The sequence below is a fragment of the Plectropomus leopardus genome, chromosome 2, assembly GCF_026936395.1.
Source record: "Plectropomus leopardus strain MGB_pleo_1.0 chromosome 2, ASM2693639v1, whole genome shotgun sequence".
NCBI classification, from domain to species: domain Eukaryota; kingdom Metazoa; phylum Chordata; class Actinopteri; order Perciformes; family Serranidae; genus Plectropomus; species Plectropomus leopardus.
Window position 1 is genome coordinate 20,954,411 of NC_142177.1, and position 20,064 is coordinate 20,974,474.

General features: G+C 40.5%; 2 protein-coding genes across 4 annotated transcripts; both read right to left on the reverse strand.

Annotated features, from left to right (window-relative positions):
• Window positions 1-83: 83 nt before the first annotated feature.
• On the reverse strand, window positions 84-6,566 carry LOC121950212 (tripartite motif-containing protein 16-like). 3 transcript variants are annotated; one of them, XM_042496151.2, is made up of 8 exons: window positions 6,005-6,566; window positions 4,536-4,631; window positions 4,208-4,441; window positions 3,970-4,138; window positions 3,772-3,858; window positions 2,991-3,062; window positions 1,320-1,744; window positions 1,010-1,147 (listed from the first exon to the last, which is right to left on the reverse strand). In XM_042496151.2, the coding sequence occupies exons 1-7, from the start codon at window positions 6,479-6,481 to the stop codon at window positions 1,338-1,340; spliced, it is 1,542 nt and encodes a 513-aa protein (XP_042352085.2). In that variant the 5' UTR covers window positions 6,482-6,566; the 3' UTR covers window positions 1,010-1,147; window positions 1,320-1,337. The 3 variants fall into 3 exon arrangements, with proteins under 3 accessions (XP_042352076.2, XP_087944024.1, XP_042352085.2); XM_042496142.2 differs by lacking the exon at window positions 1,320-1,744 and having other exon boundaries at window positions 84-1,147; window positions 6,005-6,562; XM_088087898.1 differs by having other exon boundaries at window positions 1,006-1,744.
• Window positions 6,567-8,180: 1,614 nt separating this feature from the next.
• On the reverse strand, window positions 8,181-19,722 carry strip1 (striatin interacting protein 1). Its single transcript, XM_042504511.2, has 20 exons — window positions 19,575-19,722; window positions 17,661-17,730; window positions 17,489-17,563; window positions 17,242-17,376; window positions 16,785-16,905; window positions 16,341-16,516; window positions 16,120-16,247; window positions 15,845-16,027; window positions 14,803-15,023; window positions 14,557-14,622; window positions 14,393-14,456; window positions 14,212-14,283; window positions 13,656-13,730; window positions 13,121-13,218; window positions 12,527-12,653; window positions 12,290-12,390; window positions 12,108-12,174; window positions 11,910-12,014; window positions 11,620-11,824; window positions 8,181-9,911 (listed from the first exon to the last, which is right to left on the reverse strand). The coding sequence occupies exons 1-20, from the start codon at window positions 19,683-19,685 to the stop codon at window positions 9,664-9,666; spliced, it is 2,448 nt and encodes an 815-aa protein (XP_042360445.1). The 5' UTR covers window positions 19,686-19,722; the 3' UTR covers window positions 8,181-9,663.
• Between the last annotated feature and the right edge of the window lie 342 nt (window positions 19,723-20,064).

The window sequence follows — 20,064 nt, forward strand, 5'->3', positions numbered from 1 at the left end:
AGAACTGGATGAAGACAGATAATGAGTTGCTCATGTTATCTTCTGCAGATTGTTTTCAGAATAAAAAAACCTGCGCAGGTGGCTTCTGTGTGTAATTCTTTTACTAAGGATTAAATATAGCTGAATATTACAGTAATATAGAAACAGCAGGCATGAAAATAATAAGTAAAAAACACATTTAAAAACATGTACAATGTGTAAGACAATGTTGTGTTACACACATAATTTAATCTGTTCAGCTGAGTTTGATTTATCAAGAACAAAATGGTTCTTCAGGTATCTTAGGAAAGTGGTTCCCAAAATGTGGTCCAGGCACCTGCAGAGGTCCTTGAAGTTATTTTTAATTTTTTTTTTAAGCACAATGAGATTTTTTGATTTGTTCCACTTTCGGCTTTCCAACATATTTCTGTTCATTCCAGTGTTCACAAATATTTCATTTTGTCCCATTTCATACAATCTGTCAATGTGTGGCTGACAGGGCATCTACATTGTAATGCATCCATCTACATTGTAACCCCTCATGCAGAAGACAAATATATTTCAGAAAACAATCAAAAGACTACAGATGCGGGGATACAGTCACTGACCTGAGCCTCTCCGGTCGTTCTGTCTTGTCTCAGATCACAGATCCTGATTCGACATTTCTCTCCGAGCCAGAAGCCCGGATACAGCGGCTCTGTGAATTCAGCTTCAACCTTGTAAAGAAACGTCATTCTGTCTGACACCTCGTAGAATGACAGCGTTCCCTCTCTGAACTTCAGATAAACACCGAGCCTGTGATGACTGGGTTGTGCTGTGAGCTGCACGCTATCACCTTTGTGGCTAACAGAGTATTTTGTAGAACGATCAAGACTCCAGGAATTTGCATTGCCCCCAAATGCTGACACCGAAGTGCGAGATTTTCTGTCTATTCCTTTGTAGGCGAGGGCGATCTCAGCCTTGTCTCCTTCCACCTCTATCTCATAGTAGCAGCGATCGGCCTGCAGCCCCTCCCGGCACAGCACCTGTCGTCGGTGGATGAACCTCTGCGGGTGACGAACAACAGGACTCTTACACCTGAGAGGGCTCAGCCTCACCTCTGTCTCTCCTGCAGAAATAGCCAGGTCTACATGAGCTGTGGTGGGGTCCAGGCTCAGGCTACATGCATCTGAGATAATGAAGGAAAAAAAGTTAAGATAAAATGATCAAGTTGAGTTTATAGATGTGGAAGAAGTACTCAGATATATTAATGCATTAGACTTATTAATATAACACTGTTGAAAAACTCCACTGCAAGTTCTGCCTACTTAAATTAAAATAAATAAGCATTAGTGCATTACTTATTACTTGTCCTCGAGTCACTGCAATGACACATGGTAATCTTGAGACCAAACAGGTAGCCTCCGATGTCTCGTGGAGTATCCCCTGGGGTTACACTGATCACTTGACACCGGCCTCTCCTTTTGACTGAAGCAAGCGGCAGGTGCATCTTCAGGAGAAGGGCTCAACAATGCAAGAGACTCAGAGCAGTGTAGAGGATTCCTCTTTGCTCTTCTTTCAGTTTCAGCTCCTGAGGACACGCGGGCCTGGGCCACATGGCCCCACGGTGGCAACCTCTCTCCTGCTATCGACCCCAGATTGGCTAAGCGGTGAAGATGAACCCAGCACGCACCAAATTGACCTTCTGAACACCGTCGTCTGGAAGGTCTGGTGTGCTGAAAGTCGTGTTGGTAAGCCCTTCTGGACATTGGTTCACTTCTCACTGCTAAAGGAGAAGTAAAAGGCTTAAGCCAGTTGAGGTGGACCACACGCTCACCTGTATTCGAGCTGCAGCATCAGAATGGGCAGAAAGGGTTCTCACTAATGTAGACCCTGATTCCAAACAGGGACATATTTCTGCAGTTCAGGGCCACTTGGCAAGTGACACTCCTCTTCCTGCCCTTTACAGTCCATAATCCACCGTAGCTCATTGTCAGTCATTGGGTTTGGGCTAGTTCATCTAGATTATCTGCGACCTTCTGCTGCCAGTGAAGAGGGCCCTTCATAATTAATGGGTTTAGCGTCCCCCTGCACCAGTTTCATGCATGGTCAAATTGACTCAGCTGTCCACAGCTGTCAATTGTCTTCTCTCTTCTTAATATACTCCTCATCATCAATCTCTGTACCAGCATGCCCACTTTCATACCCATTTTCAGTGTTAAAGCGTCATTAGTTACATTAATTACCCAGACTGGTAGTGCCCCATTCTCCTCTTTACAAACCACAGAGGTTAATACCACATTTCATAGCCTCCTGTAGACCTCATGGGGTCGTCCAGACAACCTTAAACTAAGCTAAGGCTAGCTAGCTCTACAACTATGCTGCATGGATCTGCCATTGGTTGCTTCGTAACATTAGCTGATAAAGTAATTTGCAAACGGCAACCTAGTTATCATGGAGCCAATGATTAAAAATAAAATATAGGAACGTTACAGACCGTTATTCTAAATAGGACCATGTTCAGTCTTATGTATGTCACATCACTGTTTTGCCGATGCCCAGGTGCTACATGGCAGCTATACATTGCAAGCACAAGAAAAAAAAAAGGATGCTGGCTGCATTTCACTCAACGTCCAGCAGTGTCACCTATAAGGATTTTCTGAAAATTACATTCAGAACCTTTTAAGAATGAAAAGCATGAGTCCTGACAGTTGTGACCAATTTATTTATAACACAGAATTGTATTTATCCTGAGGGAAATTGTTGTGCAGCAGTTGCAACACATTATATGATATTATAAGATTATGACATGATTCTTATTGCTGATACTGATGCAGTGATGTCTAGGTGCAAAAAATAAACCTGAGGGGTCGTTAATTAAGAATGGGGAAAAACAGAAATGATTTTACCCCCTTGAGCCTCAAAAACTTTTAAAAGTTTAGAGTCACTCTTGGTGGAGCACCTAACAAGTCTCTGAAATGAGACGCTGTATGGGGCTACAAGTAAGTAGGTTGTTAGTCTAGTAAACTCACACCGCAGGAACTCCGCTCTGGTTTTAGGCTCCACATCCTGTTCAGTGACTGTGTTGTCAGCTCCAGAGAAACCTATGAGATTATGAGATGAGTGTCACTGAGTGAAAACGTTTTGTCGTAGCAGGATATGCATAGATGTTACTAACAGCCTACCATTAAAGTTTCTGTGTAAATGTTACACCTCTGCTTTAACTGCTAGGACACATTTAAATTTCTGCTGGTCAAACTAAACTCCTGTACATCACTATTTGGCACCATGTGTGGAGCACTGCTTAATAAACGCAAAGAAAAAAAAACAAAATATTGTATGATAACTAACAAATATAATTTTCCAGAGGTTAGAAGTGGAGGAACTCTGCACACATATTGTTAAAGTCATTGGTAAACTATCATTCATTCTGTATACTGTAGCTGAAGTTGACATGATTATTATTTTCACAAAAAAAATGCATAAAACCTTTGAAATAAGTATAATTTCCTAATATTTTTGGAGTGGAGTGTTGTGTAAGAGATGCTATTTTATTCAAGTTACAATATTGTGGTTTGGGTGTCTTTGAAAGAGGAGCTCCACACCTGAAGCTAATCCGCCAATTAAGGGGAGCTCACCTGCAAGCTTGCAATTAATTTTGGCTAGTTGAAGTTTTAACTCTATATTCAATCACTTTGCCAAGGGCAGTGTATCATATAATGGTAAAATTGTTAACATCCACAGGAGAGGTGGAAAACCCTCCTCTGAATGTGAAATAATAATCATGGTAGTGTTATAATTTTAAGAGCAAACCATGGGACTGTGAGGTACTGTCTTCATATTCTTGTTGCACGTCGTCTTCCTCTGTCTCTTCTCCTGATTCCTGCTCTTCTTCATCAGCTGTATTGTATATAATAAATAGTGAATAAAAGCCAAAATGCCCCAAAATATTTTTGTAAGACAAGTATGATTGATGTTAAAAGATTTCCACATGTCAACACAGATACGTACCAGTTTCACATATTGAAGCAAATTGTTTGTCACAAAATTCCTCCAGTCGCCTCCCGAGCTGTTCGACAGCTTTCTTTGTAAACTCAAAGGGGAGGAGTGGATCCTCCGAAACCTCACAGAAATGTTGGAGATGGTCTTTTTCACAGAGGCGCCGCAGAGAGGGCCATTCCTGTGAAGAGACAGATATTGAAGAGATCATATCATCCAAAACCAGTTCCTAGCGATGTGATCACAGTACCTGTAAGAAGTGGACATCACTGTCAGACTGAGCCAGGTGATCCAGCTCAGCATCTCTCTTCCTCGTTTCCTCCATCTTCTCCTGCAAAGTCTGAAGGGAGTTCTCAAGCTGAGCTGCTGTCGCCTCCCCCTGACCTCTGATCAGCTCCCTCACTGACATATAATGTCTCTGGAGGGAGTCGATGACGCTCACCAAGATGCTTTCACAGTAGTCCTGTGTTTCTTTGGCCTCCTCCTGTTTTATACACAAGTGCATGGGATCATCTGTTAAATGTCTTCAGTTGTACATTTGGACACAGAGGACATACAGTATGATGTCATTTCCTCACCTGAATCTGTTCAAGTGTCTTCCTCATCTTCTTCCATGTCTTTTCTTGTTTCTGGAGAAACTGCTTGGATTTTGTTTGTATGTTCTTCAGCTCCTCCTTCAGTGGGTTTTGGATAGAAGAACACATTATGTGTTACACTTTATGAAACTAGTTTTAGATCTACCACACCTCAAAAAAAAGCAAATTACTATAATTTTGGTATTGCACTTGGCCACACTGTGATCTTGATAATGTTTCGATTAATTACGCAGCAAGAGATCTGGTAAATTACCTGGGACATGGCCTCTCGGGGAAATTCACACAAGCTCTCCAGCTTTTTCATAGATACAACTGATTAAAAGCTGTCCTTGGCACTCATATACTCCCATATTTAAAAGGTCTACAGCCTGCTAAGTTTGGCTGGGTTACTACCTTAAAGGGGACCTATTATGCTTTTTGTTTTTTACCCCTTTTCTTTATTGTTTTTTTTTTTTTTTTGTAGCATTTTTGTGCTTGTAAAATGTCTCCTAAGTAATAAAGCCCAAAGTCCAAGCATAAGGGAACTCTCTCTCCCTCAAAGGGCACTGCTCCTCAGCTGCCTGAAACAGCTCGTTTGAGTTTTAGTGTTTACTTACGTAACTTTTGACATCACAATGTAACAGAATGTGCACAGGGAGAGCCAGCTGACCAATCAGAGCAGACTAGGCTTCTCAGGAGGAGGGACATAAACTCAGACAGACTGTCTCAGACAGAGATGCTGCAGCAGAGGGCAATACGAGACACACTATGTGTTTTTTGAACATTTAAGTATGTAAACTTATAGTAGTAAAACCTGAAAATTAGCATAATAGGGCCTCACTAAACTAGAGACTGTCTTACATTGAGACAAACACCTATGCAGGATATAGAGAGATATTCTGGCAGTAATGGAAAATAATGTCACAACTATGTTTCAATTAGTTTAGAATCACCTAAAACTAAAAAAAATCTCTGTGTTTTTGTTGCCTTAGAATTAGCTGTTTATAACCACACATGGAGCAGATCCGCTGTTGTCCAATGTTGTTTCTAGCCTTGAACTGACAAACCAAACACTGGCATAAGATAGGGCCAGTCACATTTTACTAGATGCCACAAAATAAATGTAGACCAGGGGTGTAATAAATGTAGACCAGGGGTGTAAAGAGGTGGGGAAATGGGCCCTTCCCTCCTTCAGGTCCCCTTATTTGAACCACACCTATTTACATACTTGGCCTGCAGTGGGATCTCAATCACACCCCTGTTAAGTTTCTTGACTGTGTTCTGTACAGTTGTTGCAGTTGCAAAATAATCAAAAACCACTTCAGTGATAGCTCCCACCATGACCACATTTTGCAATAAAAAACACAAGAGACTCAAAGGGTGAAAACAATACCAATCCAGTTGTTGCAGTTGATAAAAACTTTAATGAAAAATTCATAAACTGCACTATTCTTTGTAATTGTTTAACATACCTGTTTCCTCCTCCTCTCCTCCTTCACAGACCCTATGGTGTGTCCCCTGTGCTCAGCCGAAGCACACACTGCACAGACGATCTGCTCGTCAGTGCAGCAGTAGATATCCAGCAGGCTGTTGTGCCTCCCACACAAAGAGCTTTCTGATGATGGTCCTGTTTCTGTACAGCTCCAGGGTCTTTTGGACGGTCCTGAGTGTCTCCTCCTCCCTGTGCTGTCATCATCACACCTCTCTATGTCCCTCACCAAGTCAGCCAGAGTTGTGTTCCTGATCACCTCAGGCCTGGAGGGAAACTTAGAACCACACTCAGGACAGCCGCAGAGACGGTTCTTCCTCTGGTCTTGGTCCCAGCAGCTCTGGATGCACTGCATGCAGAAGTTGTGTCCACAGGGGACAGTTGCAGGATTCCTGAGGACATGGCTGCAGATCCGACAGCAGAGGTGGTTCTTCCTCACAGGGGCCTGAGGCTCTGCCATGTCTGAGAGAAGAAAGGCGTTTGTTACAAGTTTCGTTTCACTTCCCTCTGAAGTTGTATTGTTGGTGTGGTTTGCTGATGTCAGAGTGGAGATGGGTGTGGCTAAAATATTTGAATGGATTTCAGAGGGAGGGAACAAAGAAAGACTGCTGTAGGAGTGTAATTTGAGAGATGATATTTCTCAGCAGTTAGCTGGTAGGGGGTCATTTTCTGTTTGTACGATTTTTAAACAGATACAACTGTGTCTCTCTTTTGTGATGATTTTGTGTCTCCTTGGCTCACTTCCTGGATGTCTCTCTCTCTCTTTCCCTCATCTTCCCCGCTGAAATGCCAGGATGCCTCCCACGTGGCCTTCACAATAGATGTATTTGTTCGTGCTACGTAGGTTAATTTCCACCACACACACACTTCACACATGCTTTACACAGATAGCTAACATTTCCACATTTTGTTCTGAGTTATTGTATTTAGTTAATAAACACCTTTTGGCACCTTTAACCTTTAATCAGTGTGGAGACTCATTTGTTGCAGATTCCTAATTCAGGTTTGTAACACCTTGCAGTGCCTTTGCATATTTTTGTGGTCTTTTTGTGTCTCTCTGGGGTCATTTTGACTCCGTTGTTGGTCAGTACATGTTAATTTAAATGACAATTTGCAGGTGAAGGCCAGGGGGCCACTGATACTTCAAGCCCCTGGGCCTGGTTGGCCCGTTTAGTAATATATCCATGCTCTCAGTAGAGCGGTGTATCTCTTATGGAATAATGACACGGTGGCATTGTTGGTGGTATTGTGGAACAGTAGAGCTGGGGTCATCTCTCCCATTTGACCACCCCTGACAGCGGGACTGAGCCCAGCCTCGAGGCCATTAATTTTCTCATCAGAAATGGGCCATTAGTCCAGCACCCTTCAATTTGTGCCCACCTTTGTCCTCTGATCCAGACACTCAGGAGTCTTTAACCAGGAGCCACGCTTTCTGCAGAGGTCTCTTCCTCTGCAGTATCCATTTCTGCCAACATATTTGCCTGAATACCACACACTGGAGCTTTAGGTATACAGGTAGTATAGCTCCAATCACTAATCATCTGCTCTAATCAGGCATACCTGAGAGAAAGAAAAGGAGCAGGGAGGGAGAAGACACACATTTACACCAAATGCCAACAGTTCTGTTTTACTTACGTTTCTTTAGCTGTGCAGTCTGTGCAGAATAATAAACTGAAATTGACTCCTCTCTTATTGTTTCGTGTTGTGTAATAGACCCTTTTCATGGCACACATTTTGACATGTCATAGTAGGGAAGCACAGGTGTACCTGATAACATTAAAGTAGCTGCACTGCTTTTATAGGAGGTCCTGGTATTATGTATGCTGGCTCACTGGTGCACTAAATGGAACTGAGCCATGGTTAATGTTATCAGTGTCACCTGTGTTTTTCCTACCAGGACAAGTCAAAGTGTCTGCTATGAAAAAGGTCCATTACTGCATATTCTGCTGGTATTTCACTGGTCCCTCGGTCACCTGAGGCTGAGTCACCTTTCTGCAATCAGCAATGGAATATCTTTAAGGTCTGATCAGTGACTTTTTCAAAACTCTTAATGATTTTCACTAATTCCAGGCCTGGAAAATGTGATTGTGAAGTTCCACAACTTTTCCAGGTTTTCCGTGATCACGGGGACCCTTCGTAAAAAATAAATGCCGCACGAATAACAGTATCATTTTATTACAGTATTTAAGTCCATGTAAAACAAAGACAAACGCATGATAAATAACTTTCACAATTTACAGGTATCTCATTTCCTTAACCTTTATAACAAAACAAAAAAAAACAAAGTTGAGAAGTAGAAAAAGACAGAGGAAAATGGTTCAATAACTGTTCAGTCACAACAGCTGTCTGATAAATGAAGCTCAGAAACCACCCGTCTCAAACCAGAAACTTAAATGTTTCTCATTTCTCTCACGCAAATAAAAAACATCAGCAACCATGTCAACACAGCAAATTAACAAATTAAGGTAAAAATCAAGGCTGTATTATCATGTCCATTCAGCCTGGTGGTCAGTGAAGGTCGCCTCCGTGGTCCCAGAGTAAAGGTGTGTAGGCAGCACTCAGGTGAGAAAATCAGAATAATGCAAACACACTTTGAATCATTTGCAAATGCGGCTGAACAACAAAAGGGTAGGTCATGTGAACTGAGGTTTGTCCCCTTCGGATGATAGCTATTAAAAAGTAATGCTTTTTTATTTGTACCTACAGAAATTATGGCTAAAAAGCCCCAATCCCCTTTCTTTCATCGCTGTAAAGATAAACTCAAGACGCAGGAATGTTACGTCTGTCTCAACATGGTACACACCTCTGTTTGAGTCTTAGCAGTTACAATAAAATTTAACCCAAATAAATCTCTTTAAAATGAGGATCTTTCATGTAGTGCTTCAAGGTCAAACTCAGACCTGTGGCAAGTCGGAGGCACACAGAGCTAATATCTGTAAGGAGCGCTGAATCCAAATCTTCAGACTTCACCGCACTTGCAGACTCACTTTTGCTATATTAAAACGTTACTTGAATTATTTAGGTCGGAAATAAAATGTAACCACACCATGAAAAATATGTGTAGCCTATATGTGTAGAAAAATGTGAATATCGTTTTGTTCAGTCACCATAAAAGCCTAAATATGGGATTTATGTCTTGTCATCTGCTGGGAAAGATGAGCAGATAGAATATGACAGCAGTGATCACTGTTTACATGAATGTAGTTGTCACTCAAACGTTTCCATGGCAATGAGTGAAACAGACTCTCTGCTGTCTCTGCCCTCGCAGACTTTACGTGATGAGAGCGAACACGTCAGAGTGTGTATGACTGAAGTCTGTGAGGGCGAACATTTGGATTCAGCTGAAGGGGTTGGGTTTGAGTCCACATGTGGAGCAAGATTCAGCTCTGAATTAATCGACATTAAAAACTGTGGGTGGCATTAGTGTCGGGAAAAGTCTCACCAGTTCATCACATAAAGGAAACTGTAAAACGTGTTGATTGAAAGTCTACACCTGGAAATCCATCTGTCACCGTCAGTCTGTACAGAACATGAAACACAATGCTGAGAGCACTGTTGGTGGTTTGTCTGAACTCCTGATTCAAACTGTTTTTTTTTTGTTTTTTTTTATAAAAACATGAGGATGTTGACGGTCGTTGATTCTCACTGTAGCAGCTCTTCCCAGGAAATAGGTTTGGAGAAGACCTCCCGCTCCAGCCAGAGGTCATAATTCATTTGGAAGTCCTCGGGAAGGTCCACCCGCTGTCCCAGGACACTTTGCAGACAGTTGTCCACAGGCAGGAAGTCCGGGTTGCTGTGGGTCTTGTCATAGCGGCGACTGTTGAAGCGCTCGATGTTGGCTCGCAGAGCACACTCCTCGGCCTGGAAGTCCCAGGGACGAGCGTCCAGATCTGCTCATGGAGAACGAAACATTTCAGATTTAGTGCACTTTGGTCTGCTCTGAGTGGAAATACAATTCAGTGGGAGTCCCGACAGGTCTGAACTTGATTTGGGCTTCAACTAATGTTTTTCCTAGAAATTCTTTGATCAATAAAATGTTCAAAAATTGTGAAATATGCCATCTAATTTCCTAACCACAAACTGAAAAATTCAAACAGCTTGTTTTATCTTATCTGGTGTCAATTTCAATACTGAAGACTATTACTAAATATGTTAATATGTAACTTTTTTTCCCATGACTAAAATGAGGCAATGACAAGAAGTTGTTAACTGTGACTATAACAACATGCAAGAGTTGACGAATAAAGAAAAGACTAAACTGTAGTTTAAGAAACAAACATCCGACTAAACTTTTATTTTTGTTGATGAAATAGGGGAGACAAAATAAACTTTTTTTTCTTTCAATGTTTTCTTTCAGTGCAGCGGTTTGGTTTCCTGTGCTGCGCACGCAACATCCGTACAACATTGGCAGCACACAGTGAGCACAGTCAGGAAGACCGGACAACTCGCTGAAGTTAGTGAACACCAACAGGACTGTCTGTGATGTTTCTTAAGTTGATACCATCAGACCACTAAAGCAGATTCACCAAAGCCTCATTCTTTAACATTCAACCTATATTTTTCCTCTGATAATGATAAGATAAAATTTGACTAAAATGGTAAAATTATTGGTTTTGGCTCAATTAGATTGACATATTAAATGTTTAATATAATCTGATGACTGAAAAAAGATTGAAAATGTTATCAGTTTTCATTGACTAAAACAACACTAAAATGGCCAGACAACCACACTTTCACTGAACAAACAGGATGAGGTTGACAAAATATTTAAAAAAAAAAAAACAAGCAAAAGTAGAATCTAGAAATCCAGGATAAGGGAAAAGCGAGGCTTGACCTAGTCTCATCCTTGCCTCCTGGCTTAATCCGTTGCACATTTTCTAAGTGGTTTAAATCTTCCTCAGTGTGCACATTACCTTTAAATTTACACTGAAAATGCAGCGACCTCTACCTCACCAGGTAGAGTGTGCGTCCCATATGCCTGAGGCTTCTACAGCGGCCCAGGATCACGTCCGGCCTGTGGCCGTTTGCTGCGTGTCACCCCCTCTCTCCCACCTTTCCTCTCTCACTTCAGCTGTCCTATAAATAAAGGGAAAACGCCCCGAAAAATAATCTAAAAAAAAAACAAACAAACTTTACACTGAAAATGATAACAGCGGGCCTACTTTAATGAATTACAGCGTGGAAGTCTATTTTAATGCAGGCTAATACAAATGAATAAGAATAAAGAAGCCAAGAAGATAATGGGATAATTATGAACATATTTATTTCTGATCAGAGTGACAGCTGACTGAACAAATCAGGCACCGGGATGAAACAAGCCTGGCTGTTAGCCTGGTCAGGAGCAGGCGAGCTGCACAGAATAAATCTCCATGGTAACTTACGTGCCTCTGCTTTCATGCAGCTGAGTCAAGGCTGAATTCAGCCTGGATACCTGGAAAATCCTGGCTTAATCTGCTATCTAGGTTTTGCGCAATAGCCCTAAGAACTGACTAAAACTAAATGAGCACCTTTTATTTCATTCTTCTTCCTTCTCCACGCTGAAGTTTCTTTGACCATTAAATTTATATATATACTGTATATATCTGTGTTTCCACTCACCGTTCCCGTAGGCCCAGTCATCGTTGAGCCGATGTCGGACTTTCTGGTAGATGGCAGACATGGTCTTCATGTTGCTCTTCCTCCACTGGCGTCCCAGGTATTTGGTCTGCACTTTGAGCAGCTTGAGGACGTAAAGCTGCATCATGGCTTGCTTGACCTTCAGCGCCCTCTTCAGGATGGGAGCGGACTTAAACACCACCAGCATCTGACAGAGAGGAGATCAGCGTTGATCTGTAGAAACGCGCTATAATGCATCTCGATGAAAGCTATTGGATGAGAATGTCTCTCACCATTGTTCTGGAGTGTTTCCACTTAGTCAGTTTGTTGAGGATCCTCAGCAGGTTGATACAAGAGAACAGATTTCTCCAGCAAAACTGATTGTTGTCTCCTGCTTCCTGTGAGAGAAAATACCCACATTAAAAAAATGACTTCAGCTGTCAAAGCAGCACTCTGCTGAATCAGATGGCAACAACTTTAAAACAACTCACCAAACTCTCTGCGGTTAGCTCCGGGAGCTCATGCACCACACAATAAGGAAAGTCAAGCACTGAAATGCTATCAGGGAAGAAAATTGAGAGCAGTGAAATGAAGACAAATTAAGCACACTTCACTGACACTTACTGCAAAAGCAAGTTGTGATTTTTGTTGTTTAAAGAGGCTCTGAAAGTACCTGTTTTTAGCTGTGATGTAAGACATGATGTTCTGGTTGAAGAACTTCAGGATGAGGGGGATGCAGTTGGCAAACACCAAGTGTTGAGCCATGTACTCAAACTGTGAGAAAATGATAAGAATATTTAACTGTTTCCTGATCAGAAGCTGCTTAATTCTTTTCGGATATTGAGGAAAATGTGTAATACAGTTAAACCTAAGTCTGACTTGTGACGTATCGAGTGTGTGACGTCTGTACCTGGTAGATGTGGTTCAGTTTGAAGTGTTTTAGAAGCAGCAGCAGGATGGCAGAGATGGCCTTCACGATGATCTCTTTGTGTCGATTGACATCGACACCAAGTTTCATGCTCTGCAGCACTGTGGTCCTGCAAAGTCACAAACATATTAAGCACTGATTTAAGTTGACCTATGAACCCCAGAGTGAAATCTACAAATCTTGATGTGGTTTAGTCAGAGCAGACAACGTTTAATTTGTATTATATTCAGATTTAATTTTAAATATATCAGTTTTTCTCAAATGTTGTTACATGTCTGTACCGACAAAATATGCTGATAGAGCCACTCTTTTTGCAGTTTCTTAAGTGAAAGATAAAACATTTTCAGCTACAACAAAACAGACCTCTTTGTATAAAACTCTATTTGAACTCCAGTCACATTATCTGTGTTCATTCAAAAGTAAAGCAGACACCAGTAATTCTCTCCCACTTCAGACATAAATCTAATTGTAAACTTGCTACTAAAGTTAGTTTTTTCTGGTTCAGAACATGATGTTTTCCTGCAAAAGGAACTGGCAAAGCTGTTAAAACCCTTTTAGAGGCACTGCGTCACTTACGGCATCTCCTCCGGCAGCACATCTGCCAGGATGTTGATGGAGTCCGTTTTGGCTTTAGAGGTCGGAGCTGCTGCGAGCAGGATCTTCAGCAGAGCGATCTGACATTCAGACAGACACACACCATGAAGTCAGCTACAACAGTGTTTCCCCAAATATTATACTGCCTGCCTGACAGGGGATTTATTAATCTGTTTAATTTATGATGAATATACTGTATACATAGATATTAAGGAATAAACTTGACCTTTAAGGCTGAAATAATGTCTCCGAATCATGTAGAGTTGTATTTCTGAATGTTATTTTGTCATTACAAGGATGATAGTTGTTTATCTTTCATCACTGTTAAACCTAACCTCGGCTACACTACATGAAGAGTGAGGGTTGATATTTGTGCTAAACAAAACCAGTGATCATTAACACAGATAAAGTAATGATGCTGTGTGTATTGTCTCATTGCCTAAATGCTATAACATTTAGTATTTGAGTTGTGTCTCAGTGTCTTTTCTACGCAGGATGATTACCAAACAGCACTGACCATGTACTGAGGCAAACTGGGCAGAATTCCCTGATAGAGCAGCTCAGTGGCGGACATCTCCACCTCCTCTTCCCCCTGAAGACAAGATGAGAGAAAAGAAAGAGACATAAAACACAAGAAAATGTCACTATGACACCTTGTATATTAGCCTTGGCTATCGCATCTACTTTGCATTTTAAATATGACGCAATGTTTTATGCATTTGTCCTTGACAAAAAAATTGTAAAAAGAGAGACAGTTTGGTCAGACACGGGGTCTTAAAAGTTGTGCTTTCATTGCCGAGGGACTGCAGATGCGAATTAGCTCTAAGATATAATGTGGAACTGTGCATCAAATGATAATATTTATGTTTTAAATTGTGCATGGTTCCATTAAAATTAACCTTTTTGTATTCTTTTATTACTTGAGCAGACTGACCCTGTGTACCTAGAGGAGTGAACAAATTAAGATGTCTCTACAGGGAAGGCATCATTTTCAAATATAATAATATTTCTGTTCAGGTCAACAGTTTACTGCATGAGAATAATTCATGTGAGTGTTTTTTGTTTGCACTTACCCCAGACAGAGGTGTTTTCTGAAACTCCTCCTCTTTTGCAATCTGTATCTCAGCAATGGAGACGTACTTGTGCTGTATCAAAATAAAAACAAAAATTGAAAAAGATGAAAATTTGACGTGAAAATTTAGTTGCTATTGAGATTTTTTTTTATCATATTGGTAAAAATTGGCAGTACTATACCAGCTTTAACGTCTTTATGCTCTCATGAATCGGCCGGGGCAAACCAACCACTGTATCTGTATCGCTGCAAGACACACACAAGGATAACCTCAGCACACAGTTAGGGGACAAAACTGCAGTCTACATTCACTTTCTGTTGGAAGCCAACAAGGAAGAAAACTTACCTCCCGAGTGTGTAACCAATAAATTTACTTCTACTTGACTCCAGGAAATTTTCAATGTCCTTTTCCCTGTTGGACCGAAAACAGTCAAGTCAAAACAAAACATCTGATAATCTTCATGTTAAAGGAATCAATGAAATGCTTTCCTGATATTTCATTGCAGGTAGATAACATATGCACAATTTTACAACCAAAATGTCAAAAGTCAACACATATTCAGAATAATTATCCGGTTGGACTGAGCAGTACCTGACTTTAGGAGCCCACGGCAGTCCTTTGGGGAAGGACACCCTCTCTGATGGAGGGTGAGGAATAGGTGGAGGCATCACCTCGTCCCTCTCTAGAGGGAATGTCTCTGGCTCTATGGAGTTGTCATTGTCGTCATTGTCGTCCTCATCCTCACGAGAGTCATCGGCTTTGTAAGGATCCTTTTCGTTGAACGCGTCGAGGTTGTCCTGTTTGATCAGCGCCTGGGTGAGAAACAACGAAACAGTGAAGACGCAGACACAATATGAATGAAGCAGAAGGAGCAACAAGTAAAAAGTGTGAAAAGGCAAAATTAACATGCAAAAAAGGAAGTGAGTCAAACGGAAATAAAGGGGAGCCACTGAATGTGAAAAAGTGAGATGCTCAATATGCACAAACACTGGATTTAATGGCACAAATAGGCTTGAGCTGGAAGCATGAAGGATTATTGTCTAAATAAAACAACAAGACAAGTTAAACCCCTAAAAAACATAATTAGCAACATCAGGTAAGATGTAAAAGATGTACATGATGTACAAATTATTATATTACTTAAAATAATGTCTTAATGTAATCACAATTCCTTCAGGTAGTAAATTTAGCAATTATATGATTGTAAAAATCTGACAGCTGAAGAAAACAGTTCCTACATGAAACTGCTCACGACAACCTCTGTGGATTATCTTGAGTAACGGGGTCATGATTTCTGAAAAAAAGACATTGCTGTTGAGTTTTTCTAATGTATTTTTTGGCGCTTTGAGCACCACAAGCCAAGTGTCATCTAGTTCTATTACATTGCAGAGAAGTCAGACATCTCTACGGACAATATCTCCAACAATCTGCAACTCACACCAAAACAATCTAGACTGATAAACAGCAATACAGCTAAGAGGGAAAATACGTATTTGATTTTGGGTTGAACTGCCCCTTTAATAATAATAAAAATGACAATAATAAACTGTATTCAATGAAAGGCAGGGGTACATGTTTCACCTTCTGCTAGAATATGTTCGATTTGAGAGCAGGAAGCAGCAGTGATGTCTACCTTGTGTTCGCGACGCGCCCGTTTTTGCTGCTGCTCGATGAGGTCGGATGCAGACGCGGGAGGCGAAGCGGCCCTCATACTGCGAATGACTCGAATGCTGTCCTCCGGGAGAGGCGGGAGACCCAGCTCCTCACGCTTATGAACCTTTATGCTCTGGAGCTGCTCAAACCCTCCAAGTGTGAACTGAAAGAGAAGAGAGAATTTTAATTTGTCTTTTAACTTCAGACTTAACTTTTGTGTCGTGAGATCACGTGGGAACTTTGAACGTGTCTCACCAGGATGCTCTTCCACAACAGCAACAACACTTTCTTCATTGGGAAGTGAGGGGCATGACCACTGCAGAACTTGGTCACCATCCCGAAGAGCATGACGGAAATGGGCTCGTTGTTGAATAGAGGAGATCCTGAATAAAAGAGGAGGAGCGGAAATATTTACATTTCAAGTTTTGTATATATCTGTGACACAACTGCAGCGTTTGGACGCTGATGAAATTTACCAAGTTCTGCTCTGAATGTTTCCCTGATGATTTTCCACTCAGGCTTGTCAGCCGGGTCATCCTGTTGTATCGTTTCCACCATCAGGTACATTATGTTCAGCAGCACTCTGAGATCTGTGCTGTCAGCGAGAGAGATAGCTGGTTTCCTAACGGCACTACTGCAGGCCGCGCTGTTACTGAAATAGACAATATTAATGTTTTATAGACTTCTCCAGACAGATAATTTTACAAAAGAAAATGCATTAACTTGTAGCCTTACAGAGCCAACCCACACATCTTGGATTTACTCACTGTGGTCTGAAAACACTTGATTTTTTTAATCTGCAAGCTGCATCACTTTTGAAACTAACTATACGTCTTTCAGACTAACACCCTGAAGCAAAAATCAAGCTTATGCAATTTAGGCCGGCTTCTGTTGGGCTAGAAAACTGATGAAGAACATACTCAATCTCCATGTTGAGCAACTCCACCAGAGCAGAGAAGGTCCCCACATCCAGCAGCAGAAAGATGTTGTATCTCATCCAGTACTGCACCTCGGCCTCAGAGCTGCACTCTGCAAAGGTTCCTAGAGACACAAAAATGCACCACTGAGAAATATGCATAAAATAACTAAAAAAAAGCTTCCTAAATAAATTCCTGTCGAGCCAAGATTGATTCTCTGGCAAGAATCAGGCTTATGCAATTTAGGCCGGCTAGATAAAAAAAAAAAATCAGACTCAGGCATCAGGAGATCCACGCATTTCAATACAATGCGTGGATCTCCTGATGCCTGATTTTTTTTTTTTATCTAGCACCTCTAATGGTTTTTGTATGTGTGTACCCTCCACCTGCTTTTTTCCTAAAATTTCATTCTCTACAAAATGAATTCATGCTAAACTGATTTTAAGTGATGTGGACTGACCCTGAGCCATATAAAGAATAGCTCTGGCAACCTTCAGCCTCTTCTCCCGAGCGATCACCTCCAGACCGTCCAACAGGCGCATGGCGTGAGCTCTGTGCTGAGCTGCATCGAGCTCCGTCCACTTCTTTTCTGAAACTAAAGCACATAAACCTTAATAATAAACATAAACCTTCCTCCTATTAGATGTAATACATTGTTTACAATGAATTAATTAAGATTTGGATGAGTATATACAAGTTGAACATACCATGTGTTCGGAATTCAACCTCAAAGCACTTCCTATTGAGAGCAAACTCTGGTCCTTCAGTGTAACTGTACAGCTCTGAAACATACATGAAGAAGAATATATGAATAATCTGAACACGCTACGTTCAGGGGAACAGCATCATAAAATCTCAGTGTCTGTGATGACCACATACCTGACAGCTCTGCAGCCCACTTGTCTGTATCAGCATATTCAAACTCGAGGTCTGGAGACTCAGACAGCCCCTGTACACAACACATGACACATTTTACACCTTTCTGATTAACGAAATGATTACTTTAGAGTCATCAAACTGACAAACAAACTGCAATGATCTGGCAGATAGCTACCACGTATATAAACCATTTTACCATAAATATATGATCATTATAATGCAGTATTACAAGTTACTATATCAGACAGTATAAACACGTTAAAATCGAATTCACTGAGACCAGCTCCAGCATTAATAATCTGCTTATAGGCTCTTTAAGGTATGAGGATTCTAAATAATATGTATAAGAGTAAATCGCGAAGAAACAGACCAGACAAATGACTGCTTTTAGTTTTAATATTTGTTTTGCTGATAAAAGTGTATGTACTTCTACCTCTGTAACATTTTGATGCAAAACTTTTGGTACTTGTGCATTTCTATCAGTTTTGTTGTACGACTTAGTCTGGAAACTCTTATTAGTCTTTGATTTTTCCTTTTTCCTTTTCAAGTAGCGTTATGGTTTCAGCTATTTAACAGGGGAGGTATCTCCATAAGCCATTTTTGGCCTCTAAACTTTACAATGTTCAAGCTTTTCAGCGTCTTATGTATTTTCTATACACATCCATGCACATTAGGGGTCGATTAATATTGGTTTCTCAGAGCTAATACCAGGACTGATTATTAGTAGTTAATACTGATAATAATTTACAATAAAAATTAATCAAAATTTGTAATTTTTAATATAAAAAAACCCAATATAAAACTTTGTTCAAATGCCTTTGGCAAATATTTTATCAAAACTGAAACTTTCAACATCATTTACATAAAGTTCCCCACATTTTTTTATATAACGTCAAGTGAAAATTAAAATAAAAATAAATAAATAAAACTAGCTTCCTGAGGTTTTATAAAGTTAAAGTTCCTCCCATGCTGACACTTTTTTTTGCACTTTTAAATTAATTAATTTTATCGACAAGTAAAACGCTGATACAGAGAATCTGCAAAATGCCAAATATCGGCCCCAATAATCGGCCAGGTTGATCATCTGCCGATCCCTAATGCAAATACATAAAATAAATAAATCTTGTAATAAACAGTGTGTATTTTACAATGCAGTATTTCTGCTTTGAATTAGTAAAGGAGTTACTTCTTCCAACACTTGAGGAAAGTGTCATTCATAAGAACAGACTGTTGATCTTGCATTGTTTTATAACAAATAGCGAAAATCCTCTGAATCACATTTACGCTGGTTTCAGCTGTAATTTTAATGTCTTATGTTTGTGTGCAAAGAAAGATAACAAAAGACCTAAATATCCCATGTGTTTAAAAAGCAGGATTTTTGTAAGTGATTTTCTTACATATGACTTCAGCAGAAACCTCCCACTCCAACGCCCGACAGCACTGACTCACTTTGCCTTCGTCACAGGTATACGAGGGCTTCATTACATACAAATAACTATGTAATGAATCACATTAACACACAAGATCGATAGCTATCGTCACACTATAAAGAAGACCACATTTTGTGACAGATTTTGTTGTTAGATTGACTTTTCAACAGGTCGCCGCTGTGACTCCTGACAGTCCAGTCTGGCCTGTGACGAGCTAACATCAGCTAGCTAGCCCCAGCTAAGCTACACTGCTGTTCAACATCCCGGCAGGTAACTTTGGACAAGAAAGGACACACTAGAAAACTTAAAGTAGACTATTTAAACACTATGAAGGATCTCACTTGCTGCCGTTAGTTAAAATAACAGAGCAGAGATAATAAGCTAGTCTGACAGGGCTAGCTAACGCTGAGTGTTACAGCAGCAGAAAGGGCCTCGTCCGTTGGTGATTGATCAAACGATAATTAACAAACTTCTGTTTACATACCTCTGAATCTTTCCTTGGATTGCGGGTAAATTCGCCCCTGGTTTTGTTAGGTATCATAGCTCTCTGTTTATTGTTTACAGGAAGCCCGACACCGTTCCCACCGACGTCCATAATTTGTTGGGCACAGTGTCCTCTCGCGAGATGAGACTTGATGCGCGAGAGTTAGACTGGATATTCTCGTATTTCATCTAAGTAAAAACTGCTTTAAAAAAGGGTGAAAACGGGATACATGCCCCCTATTTTATTTTATTCAGTTATTGTGGTTATATACATTTTTACTATACGTATGTTAGTAATTCCCAGTTTGTTTGTGATGCTCCTATTTATCTTTTATCTAAATCTCTTATTTAATATATTTTTATATTCATATATGTGTATGCGTAATATTATGTCACACGATGCACACTTCTTTCTTTTTTTCCTGTAATTTCTTGGATTCTTAGATAGATAGATAGACAGACAGACTTTTAAAATCCTAAATTGGAAAATT